The sequence below is a fragment of the Xiphophorus couchianus genome, chromosome 12 (genome assembly GCF_001444195.1).
Source record: "Xiphophorus couchianus chromosome 12, X_couchianus-1.0, whole genome shotgun sequence".
In the NCBI taxonomy this organism is placed as follows: domain Eukaryota; kingdom Metazoa; phylum Chordata; class Actinopteri; order Cyprinodontiformes; family Poeciliidae; genus Xiphophorus; species Xiphophorus couchianus.
The window spans coordinates 12,320,016-12,332,076 of record NC_040239.1 but is presented as its reverse complement, the minus strand read 5'-3'; the positions used below and the strand labels follow the sequence as shown (position 1 = coordinate 12,332,076).

At 35.0% G+C, this 12,061-nt stretch overlaps 1 protein-coding gene across 1 annotated transcript in view; it reads right to left on the bottom strand.

Annotated features, from left to right (window-relative positions):
* The window catches only part of ipo11 (importin 11), a 113,274-nt gene that overhangs the window by 89,029 nt on the left and 12,184 nt on the right, over positions 1-12,061 (bottom strand). The window contains exons 6-8 of the mRNA XM_028034383.1: positions 6,871-7,003; positions 5,178-5,236; positions 2,350-2,398 (exon numbers count right to left, since the gene is read on the bottom strand). Of these exons, the coding sequence (XP_027890184.1) occupies positions 2,350-2,398; positions 5,178-5,236; positions 6,871-7,003 (241 nt within the window). The remainder of the gene's footprint in view (positions 1-2,349; positions 2,399-5,177; positions 5,237-6,870; positions 7,004-12,061) is intronic.

The following is a 12,061-nucleotide window of genomic DNA, read 5'->3' as shown; positions in this document are numbered from 1 at the left end:
TAATTTAGTTTTGAAGTAACTAATAAATACCAGTTTGTCTTGGTTTGTTCAATTCTTTTTGTGCATGTTGGTCTATCCAGTGAAGCATGATAATTACATTTTAATATAAACTGCCGACACAATATGAACTGACTCCTTAGACCGTCTCTATGGGATTCTTCAAATCATTGTGAACCATTTGCTTCGCTTTGTTTAATTTGGTTTATTATATATTCTATCGAGCTCCTCACTGGTGGCACCGTATTATCGTTAGCTGGCTCTCCAACTGCTTTGTTAGCTTCTTCCTGATTTTTGTCCAAATCCTGCATTATGTAAATCAATACACTATTGCATTTTATCGACTTTGTGCCCGTGCAGTTTTAACTCCATTTGCAGGTGTGACAGGCAGCAATGTTAGCAGACGTGATGCAAAGTCATCAAAGTCACAGCGGTCACACTCTGAGCCATCCAAATCGACCAATCAAAACAGAGATAGATGACAAAAGAAAGAAAGGGGATTCTTTATTTCTGACAGATGCAGAGCTTTATAAAATAGCTTTTAACAATAAAGTGACAGATGAAAAGGGACAGGTGACCTCAGTTGGAAGACAAACATCTTAAAAAGAGAGACCCAGACATCGGAGTGGACGACAAAGACTGTCCAAAAAAAAAAAACACCATTTAGATAGCTGACCTTATCAGACTGAACACAGCTGATATTTCTTGCCCATCCAGGCTAGGAGCTTCCCCGCCGTTCTTCCTATCTGCTGGATCCAAATACCAACTGGGCCCTGAACCTGCCTCCACTGCCATCAGAACAGTATTTATTGGATGTTTTCATTCATATCTTAAATCTTTTTTTTTTCTGTTCCTTAAGCTACATTTTAAGCACAAACTGGAGGTCAAACTTGAACGAGAAAGAGAAGACAACTTGCTGATAGAGATCAACACTAAAAGTGAATTCAAATTACTCGTCAAACATCAGAATCCCCTTGATTTCAACAAGAGAAATCTTTAGATCAATTCAATTAAGACGTTTTTCATGAAGTGGAAACAAAGTTCTTTCTTCATAAGGCGCTTTTAATTAGTACTTAGCACATTCAAATAAATGTAACGTTGAATCCTGTCAGAATTAATCTATTGTTTAATCAGGAAATCAGCTACCTATCATACTTTTTTCTGCATACTTTACATGAACATATGTGTAAAGCATGAAAAAATAAAGCATATCGATTTTAATACAAGAACCTTGTTTCTCCAACTACATTACTATGACTAATGCACAGTGGACCTTTAAAGGCGGATTTTAGCTATCCTGAAATCTAGATTACTTTGTTTGGCAACATGTCTATGTTTCCCTCAATGGGACTTTAAAAAAAAAAGTATAAAACTTGTAACTCATAATAGTTGTTTTTAGAAAATATCCTAAAATTGGTTAAAAATAAATAAATAAATACCGTAAATAAATAATAATAATAAAAATAATAATAATACAAATAATAAAATGAATTCATTAATTTAAAAAAATTAAGATTGCATTGTGAAAGATATACGATTACAGCTCTATAGAGCTTGAAAAGGAGTTACGTGTTTAATGTTTCCCCTTTAAAACAATATAAGCACAAAAGGTATATTGTAATGGGTATTTTATGAGTAGTAGTATATAAATAAGTATGCAGAGAAAGAAAAACAAAACATAATTTTTACTTTCCACAAATGAAAATGTGAAATGTGTGACATGCCTGTATATTCAATGCCTGTAGTCTGATACCAAAGCCTTCAGAGTAAATTTAAGGAGTAAGTAAGGAGTCGATAAGGCAGCAAAGACTAGAGGTTTAAAATAGATTATCAAAATATCAGTGGAAACATGCAAAAAAAAAAAAAACTGGAGTAATTATAAGTAGGGCTTGACTGCTGTAAAGCCAACAAATGTATTATAAAGGTCTGAATAATTTGACATGCTTTTTTTTTTTTTTTTTTAAATAGAATGCACTTAAAAACTTTTTTTAATTGAACTGTGAGAGATACCGCCCTCATTTCCACTCAGAGACAAATTTCCTTGGTTGAATGAACATTTTAAATCTAAATTTACCAGACTTGTGAATAGTTTTTTGCTCAACTATATATGAAGATACATCTTTAAGCTAGAAAACATGTAAACTAACACACCACTAACTGTCTCGTTTCATTTTAGCTTTTAAGTTGACATCAATAATATGCAGACTACAGATTTATGTTAATAATTCAACTGGATGTCAAACCATTTTAAGTAACCCTTTTGCATTCACTAGATGAAATGCAAAGTGTTTGTTTACTGAAAGGAAAGTAAAGGATCAAAGATTCAAGTCAGAAAAAGAGGAAAGTACTCACAGCATTCCAAGAACTGTTTTAACCTTTCAAACACTGCATTCAGGAAACCCTGAAAAGGAAGAAATGAAGACAGACTGAGATAAGGTTCGTCATTTCTGCTGCTGAATCATGATTGCTCAACATGTATTGCAGGGAAGTAGATATAGTAACACTTACACTGTATGTGGGTGTGTGTGGGTGGGGTGGTGTGTGTGTGTGTGTGTGGGCACAATTACTTCTCTGCCTATGAATATAAATAAAATCTGAGCTTCACAGTATGAAAGAGAATCAATTTTATGTAGCCTGCTGTTGTAGCAGGTTAGCATGAGAAATTAGATGATAGATGAAGGGACTCTCTCTTTAATTCGGCATTAATGTTCAGCCACAAGGTCAATAGCAGTGTCATTAATCACACATCCCGAACCCCATTTCAGCCAGCAACTAAAGTTCCTAACACTGTTAGCGTGGGGAGAGGAAGGATCACAACTACAGCACAAATGACTTGGTGGGAGATGATAGAAAGCAGAGATTACAACTGCCATTAGTTATGATTCTGCAGGGATTTTCCATAAGTCAAAGAAGCAACATAGAAACCATGAGACAGGAAATTTTGCAGGTTAAAAGTGAAACTCACTCTGGAGTAAAATTCAATCAGAGTAAAATTTGGATTTGTTGATGGTTCTCCATAAAGTTCCTCGATTGAGATTGTGGCAGGTTATCAGTGTTAGGACTGATGGTTATAGTGGTGAGAACAAAAAACTGGTGCTAAGCTAACGCCTGCACTGGTATAGCACTAAAATCCAGATAGGATGAAAAACAGTAAAAAGAAATGAATAGTAAAACACGGTACAGATTGGGAAATTGAATACAACTATGGTATTATTATTTATTATTATGATATTATTGCAAATGTATGCCTCTACAGTTCCCATTTTTAGGCTTCTAATAAGGACCACAATATTATGAAAAATAATGACAATTTGGTCAGAGGTGAAATCCCAAAGAACATAACTGCACAGCATTTAAGGCACTTTAACAAAATAAGAGCAGCAAAATTTATGTAATAATCTTTTTTGTTGTTGTTGATTAGTGTTTTTTAGGTCTTTTGGAGAAGAAAATTAAATTAAGAAAATGTGATTAACTGCCCAGGCCAAGCTTTAATTAACATGCCTGTTTAAGGGCAAAGCATAGAAACCAAAGCGTTTTTTGTTTGATATATTTTTGCTTCAATACTGTGGTGCTTGTTTAAAAATCAAGCATGGAGAACTCATTTAAGACTTAAAAAGAACTTGTCCTAGTGCTTTACCGTTTTAGCCTGCGTTAAAACTGTCTGATTACTTGCAGTAATTTTTTCCGCCGTGTGGTTTTCTATCAATGTGTTTAGTACTGTGATTGGAAAACAGTCTTCGGTTGTCTGAAATGATTATGTCATGTGTGAAGAGTCTTCTTACAAACAGCTTAATACTGGAGACTCAAGAGTAAATGCTACAAACTACTGCCAGAGGGATGTGACACAGCAAGCAGTTCAAGGAAGCAGTGCCAAACAAAAGCTGATGGTTGCACTGCTTGTAGTTTAGAAGACTTCAATTTGAGCGCTCTGCACACTAAACAAATCAATACTGTACAATAAATGAAGGGCTGTGTATGTAACAGGATAACTAGTTAGTAGTGATTGTGTTCCAAAGAAAATCACAGGACACAGCAAGTAGAAAAGATTTTCTTCTTGGAAACATGATTCATCTTCAGAAATGCTTGAATAAGCTCCTGTGAAAAATGTTCCACCACAAAACAAAAATAAAACTAAGGTAATATAAAACAGCAACAAGAAATATTTGGAAAGAAAGAAGAATATTCACGGTCAATCGGATTAATTACACGCAATCGAGGAATGTATTTAATATTGGTTTAAATTAAGTGTTTTTGTATATGATAAAATTGAGTAAAAAAAAATGTAACAGCTTTGCAACCAAAATGAGTTTGCTGAATAAAAAGTAAACACTCAAAACTTCAGCCAAACAAAATTTAAGGTTTAATTTCTAATGTCAATTTTGAGAGAAAAACGCTTGGGAGAACAAGACAAGGAGAGATTCCAAGTTTTCAAGAGACCAGACATCTGTTTCTTAAATGCCAGCTGATAGAAAATATCTCCAGCAGTTAGACGTTGATCATCTGTTCAGGTCAGCAATTTACTCTAAGTGCAATAGAGCATTAGGTTTTCATAAATATTTAATGACTGAGTATCTCTGATTTTTTTTTTTTTCATCCATGACAGGACGGATGACTACAACGGCTACTTCAAATTGTTTGTTTTAAACCAAATTAAGCCTCAGGTAAAATCTTTGAGATTTCAATTTTACAACAACTTCACAATGTATGACACAGTACACGTAAAAACTAAAGTAAAAAGTCTCTTACAATTACTTGCCTCTTTCAGTAAATATTAATCATTCTAGCTGCAATTATTCAATCACAGAAACAAAAACGAAAAGGCAATTTTCAAGTTGGAGTTGAAAGGACAGCTATATTTTCTGACAAATTCATTAACTCACAGCTCTGAGGAAAACTGAAGCACATTCTGAGGATTATTTTGAACCAGATTTAAACTAAAATGAATTAACAGTTTAATGGAGTGGAACTTTCTTCCCACTGGGAGTGGGAGAAGAGCAAAAACCAGACGCCTGACTATTTAAACCAAAACAAGGCTAGAGGCACTTTCAATTATCATAACCCATCCATATTTTGCACAGTTTGATTGGAGCTATTTGTAACTCGGAACACTTACAGAAAGTGTAAGCTTCAGAAAAATGAGAGGTCCTAAAGCACACAGACTGAAATAACTCACAGCTCACCATTACTTCCATATTCTGTTGGGGATCCTGAAATCCATGGACTGTCAGTTTGCGAAGTACTAAAAGATTTGGACAAAAAAATAAATCAGTATGCAGCATTATTGACAACTATAAATTAGGTCAGCAAACATCACCTCCTACATAGTGTTTCAAAAACTAATCAGATACATTATGTAACTCAGTTCACAACTTTTCTTAACAATTACACTCAGTAGTTAGTTTAATTAATGTAAATAAAATTACATGATACACGTGGCTCAATGATTCAAAATTTTATTTTATTGTTTGTCAGTATATTACTGCAACCCCAGCAACGCAGTTAAGTGTACCACACTTCAAAAAAAGGATTTAACCCTTTACAGATTTCCTTTTCCACTGTACTGTTATGATTAAATGATTGAAAGCAACTCAATTTTAACCCAAGTAAATATAGAAAGCAAATTATTTGACTCATCATAAAAGAAGCAATCTGGACCAACTCAACCGTAGATGAAAGAGTATTTGTCCTCCAAATCTAAACACTGCTTGTATCACCCATGGCAGTAATAGCCATTATCAAAAGTTTGAGCAGCTGAATTGTGTTAATTCAGCCAACACTGGACAGTTTTCCAGCAACAGCAGCCTGTTTAAAGTCATGGCACAGTTTAGTGTGTTACTCTAAACCAGTGTTTCTTAATTCCAGTCATCAGGGATCACTGCCTTGCATATTTCACATGTGGCTCTGTTCCAGAACACCTGATTCAAATGATTGCATGACCTTCTCTGCAGGCATCAAGTGCTGCTGAAGCCTGTTAATGACCCACTGATTCAAGTCGGGTGTGAAGCAGAAGGGAATCAGCTAAAACATGCAGGGCTGTGGTCCCTGAGGACAGGAATTGAGAAACACTGTTATAAACCATTCGGAGGTGGACACACTGGTGTGCTGTGGACCATTCATTGTCCGATCAATTACAACAAGCTGGTTGGAAGAGAAGAAGCAAAGAAGCCCCGGAACATCACACTGACACCACCATTAGGTCCATCACCGTGACAAATTTTGCTGGACAACAAATCGTCCCAGAAGTTATTGTGATAAATTATTAAATTGTTTTGAGATTATTTTCAAGTAATATATTGCAAAAGCACAGTAGTGCAAGAATGTATGGTCTAAGATCAATAAATAAAACTTTCTAACAAACATTTAACACTGAAACTGAAAGACATATTAAATATCCAAAATAAATAAAACAAAACAATAAAAATGAACAATGGAGGCTCTGTAAACAAAATTGTCTTTGTACCAAATTGAAGACTTTTGTCATCCAGATTTTAGTAGAAAAAGAGAAAAATTATAAGTCAATATAAATAATTGAGCTTATCTTAAATCATGTGATTTATTGATTTATTGCTTATTGTGACAGACATAACCAAGATGAATAGCTGCTGGTATGATTTTCTTTATCTGAGATTTTATGCTGAATTAGGTACAGGTGTGGCTTGTGAAACTAATGAAAAAGGGGGAAAATGGCTTTAAACAATTAATTCCAGATTCAACAAGGGGATCATTTACCATTTTTACTTAGGGTTAAGTTAGTTTGGATCATCTTTATTCCTATATGTTTGTTTGATGCTCTGAAAAATATTTGCATGACAAATACAAAAACAAATTTTCGAAGAACTGTATTTGATCTTGTTTGTGGTTTGGAGCCGTTACCTTTGAGCGAGAGCAGAGTCCTCTCCAACGAGTTGAGCGCTGCAGCCTCATCTCTGGCACAGACTTGCTGCAGGAAGCAGTCGGTGTGATGATTCCACAGGGAACATGCAAAGCTGTAGATGCCTGATGCCAGCTGCCAACAATCATAATGACAGTAAAGTCAGTCACATTCACATAGCATTACCGTGGATTTAAGCAGGCATTTCATCCGTGCAACACAAGGGAAATTAATTAATGTTAATTATGTATGAGCATAACAGATCTGCATGTTTGTGAACTGCACCTGTAATACAGACTAATCCAGTTATTGATGCACTCCTGCCTACAAAAGGAAAGTGGAAGTTCTAAGATGGGAGCTGAAAGCTCTTCTTCTTGATAAGGTCAACTTTTGAAGAAAATATCTTTTTAAAAAATCTCTCAGGACTTAGGGTTTTTAATTCTTAGTGGTTGCCAAACAGAATAAAAAATAGCAAATCCATTAAATCTCTTACAGTACCAAGAGTGACTCAACATTCAGGCATTTAAGTGTGTTAACGCTGGAGCTAAGAAACAAATCAAGAATTGTTCAAATGTGAAATGACATTGAAATAAATAAACATTTATTCTGAGATGAAGGCAAACAAACCCAAGTGAAATCTTAAAACATTAAAAAAACTGTAAACATGCAACAAATACTCAAAGAAAATAAGCTAAGGAGTAAGATGGGGAAAAATTAGATCCAATGGTTGTGTTGGTGATGAGCGCCTGCTGAAAATGAAATCCGTATTTTGACAGCACAGCATAGGCTTTGATATATGTGTTACAGAAACAGCCAGACTGGCAAGTTTTCTGTTTAGAGAGACTTTTCAAGAGCTTCCCACTTTCCATTCCTCAGATCCCAGACTAATCCAATTTATGGAAGCTGAAAGAAATGAAGCAAGGTTGGAAAAAAAATCTCACATTATTCTCATCACTATACCGAACCTTGGTTTGTATTCTTATTGCATCAACTGATATGCAAAAAGCTGAATTTGGCAGGGGACTTGAAACTTGACTTTGCATTTATAAAAATTAAAGATACTTGTGGTTAGCTGCATCTCATCGTGTCTCTAGTGGTACATGGACTATAAGATGCATTTATTTATTTAAGACTAAGTACACAAACCCCCACCTACCAGTAAACTCCCAATCAACAAATTGTGAAACAAATTTAGAAAAAAAATCAGATGGAAAAAAATATATATATTTTTTAAGAACAAATAAAAATGATTATTTATGAAAATTCAAAAATATACTGTTTGCAATACTCTGTAGTGCTACTCACATGAGTGAACAAGCATTTTTTTCATCATTAGGTCTGTTCCCTTTACTAATGCTTGTAGTCCCACAATTGCTTATCAAATGATAATCCTTACAAAAATATGCGTTTGACACATTTGCAATGCACTGCAGCCAATATCAAACTGTGTATGAAATAATCAAAGATGGAATTCTTCAAACACAGTGAGACTTATAAAAATATACATTTTTAAAAATGATAAGGCCTGGATTATTTATGATTATTTAATATAATCACCCATCACTTCAGTATATGTTTCAGTTTTAGGCAAATAAAAAGACTGATCGTGCAATGTGTGTTTTTACCTAAATAAAATGGACTCATATGGTTCAGCAGAAGGCTTCTTAAAAAAATGAATTTTCTGATATAAAACATACTGTGGTCCTTAGGTGGAATTTTGCAGTAATCAATATTATCAAAGAACAAACAGAAACACTGTTAAAACCAAAAGCTTTGGGCTACAAATCATTAAAAAAAATACAATGCTTTTATTAAATTATTTGCAGCAGACTGAAAGCTTTCAGCATTACAGCTAATAACAGAGATGGAAAATAACTTTATTTACACGGAACGAAAACACTGATTAGAGCACCATTTGAGTTCCAAATATTGGGTTTGGAAAATTACTGCAGAATTACTGAACATCGAAGAAGCCGAAAGTTTTCCACCTCTGGGTAAAAACGTTCAGTTTTACACAAATAAAGCTTAAAAAAATAAATAAAGCCAAAAATCTATGAAAAACACAATTTTCTTCTTCATGCTGATTTTCTATTCACCTCACACAAGCATCACCAAAGGAAACTGAAAATCATTTTATTCACCGCTCTTGCAAAGAAAAAAAAAATCATCATCTTGTAGGATATTGGACCACAACCCATATTTGAGAGCATGGTTTACCAATAGTGGGCTAACAGAAAACAGAAAGAAAAAACATCCGGCAAGTGGTAGCCATGTAGATAGACCCTGTTGATGAAGGAAACCGAGTTTGTGAAGGTTGTTATAGCTGACAGTCTACAGTACCCAAGATGATCAGTGAAATCTTCTGTTTTTAATTTAAAGCTGCTTTTAAACTTTCTATAGATAAAATGCATTCAGGTATAGTTTATATGGGAACTTTAAGGAACAAAAGCTATATTTAAACAATTCAACCCAAAATGTCAGAAGTACTCCAATGTGAAGTCAAGGCTTTTCCTTTATGTTAAAAAAAGGAGCTTCATTTTTACGTAACACTGAATGTTGCCAACTTTAAATGGATAGTAGCAAAAGCTTCTGGAATGATGCTGTGCAATAATTAGCATTTCCATTTTGCCATTGCATCCTATTTGCATTTTTTCCTGGTGACAGCCATTGTCAGGCTTTTACATCCGGTTGCTTCTGTGCTGCTCACATAGAGCATTTTAAAACTGCTGAATTCCCAATAAAGCTTTTTTAATTTGCATATTTCCCCCCCATTTCTGTTATCAGACACTGAAATGAGTCTGCAATATTGAGAAGCACCCCATTTAACACAAGTTAACCAAAAGCTGCCAAAAAGTCATTTCTAAGCTCCTGTTTTGCACTTATTAGAAAAATGTGATGCCAGCTGACAGAAGACAAACAAATATATATAAGACAGCGCCTGTTCTGTGATTTCTGTTGTACTTGCATACAGCAGAATTGTTCAATAGCAATTGTAACCTTTTTTTTGTTTCAATGGAGTCACACAAAAGACTTGAAAAGTGAATAAAAAAATAAATAGAGCTACACCCAAATGGCTTGGGGAACTGTACTGGCTATTACAGCAAAAAGTAGTAAGAAGAAAAAACAAAAAGCAGCTTAAGATTAAGATTAATATTCAACAACCAACACCTAAAGTGAATCCCATTGTACCTTTTAGCCCTTCTTTGTAACCTGTTAGCCCTGGTCCAATTTTAACAACCAATGTTTATTTCCATCTTGTTGCTGCTTGGTTATGTGCTTTCCTTGCGTAACTGAAGCAGAGAAGCCAAGTCATTGGTTCTGGTTGCTTTTTCATGGTGTTAAAAGGTTAAAGATTATATCTGGTATCTGTAAATATCCACTAGCAATTTTAACAGCAATATTATATAATACTGGCCCAAATCTAGACTTTTAATTTAAACTATGAAAACGGTTATATCCAAACAATATAATTTATTTGTCCCCATCGCAAAGCTAAGGGGTTCAGTTGCTATTGCCTATTTAATGATTAATCTATTTAATTAAACAGATACAAAGCAACATGTCCCCAAGTGCCAGCCCATCATAAACATAAGATGGGCTGCACAGGCCAGTACAGGCATATTTAAGGTAAATGTTTCCTTGAAGTGAACTGCTAAGACAGCAACCCCTGCCAGTATTAACAGAACATAAAAAAGATTAATAGAAAAAATAATTGAAGGCCAAACCTAAAAGAGAATTATCAGTGGAAAGAAGAACTGCCTGACATTAAGAAATCAAACCACAGGAAAAGGAAGCGGGACCTAAAAGGCAGGACTCTGCTCACTTCTTCTCCTTAATACTTCTAAAGACATACCGACTAAAATCACAGGTAAGTGTCCCAGTTTCTTCTTTCAACTTTATATTCTGCATTAACCCCTAACTTCAGAGGCGATTCCACCTGCTGTCAGTCTTATACCTTAGGTACATCACTCATATGCTTTGCACACCCACACCTTGCCTCTACATCCCTCCTCTGCTCTCATTTCTTTCACCATCTAATTACCTTTGCATCTGGCAAAGTAGTACAGTTAGCACTCTGAGCATCAGCAAGTGATCCATCATCCTGCGCACTACCAACCGCTTTGTCTTGGGCTTAAGAACAAAAAGAAGTGCACACACAGCATATAAATGCCTACACACAGAAATGTTACTTTAGCTACACAACTATGTGGTAAAATGGTTGTTTGCTGAGAAGTACAGTAGTTTTGCTTTAGTAGCAGAAAATTTTACATCTTAGATATTAAATGAACAAAAGTGCCAACTAAACCCAAATGTAAGGTTTTTATTAGCATCGAACCCAAACAAAACCCGTGACTTCTCCCCTCATAGTGTAAGGGTCAATTGTTTATGAACTACCCTTGAAAACCTGGTTGGTGCAAGGAAGTCTACCGATATACCAATATAAATTCATTCCAGTTGTGATAATCTATGGGGGCAACTATTGAGACACAATTATGCCAGAAGCTTGTTTTTTGGGGGGCCAAAAAGTGTGCAGTTTCTCTGCAGCTTGGTAAGACGGATTTAACCAAATACTAGTTGGGGTGTTTGCATATATTTAAGGCTATCCGTTTACCAGCTGTGGATTGGAGGGAATCCCCATTAAAACTCAAACCAGTGCACCAATTTCTTGTTTTAAAATTCATGGAAGTTATTTGTTGGATCATCAAACATTCTGGGAAAACTTCAATGCATCTTTCATTATGTTGCAGGTAGTGAAGTATGTAAACTTTAAACCCATCACAAATGATACAGAAATGTGCATTTAATATACAAGAGCCCCTGTATATTAAATGTAAGGTGGTGTTGCATACCAACTTTTGAGTATGCTCCAACTAACAGTACAGAACACAGTGTAGGTTGTTCAATGTCAAAGTAATCAGTATATCATTAAAAAACTGCACAGCCTAATAGGCCCTGAGCCCACTATGCATCAAGTTGTCTGTAAAAGGGATAACTTTTGGCATGGATTCTGGCACAGTGCCTTAGCCTCACATCTGAAGTTGTTTTTTTGTCTCTCGCTCACTGATTCCCATGTCCAATAATCTTTATATTTCTTCTTCTGCTGTTCTTTAGTCAGTTTCTTTCATTATGGGATTTGACCAAAACAAGTGTCTTTGGATATTTTTTATTCACACATTTTATTCTTTCAAGTAC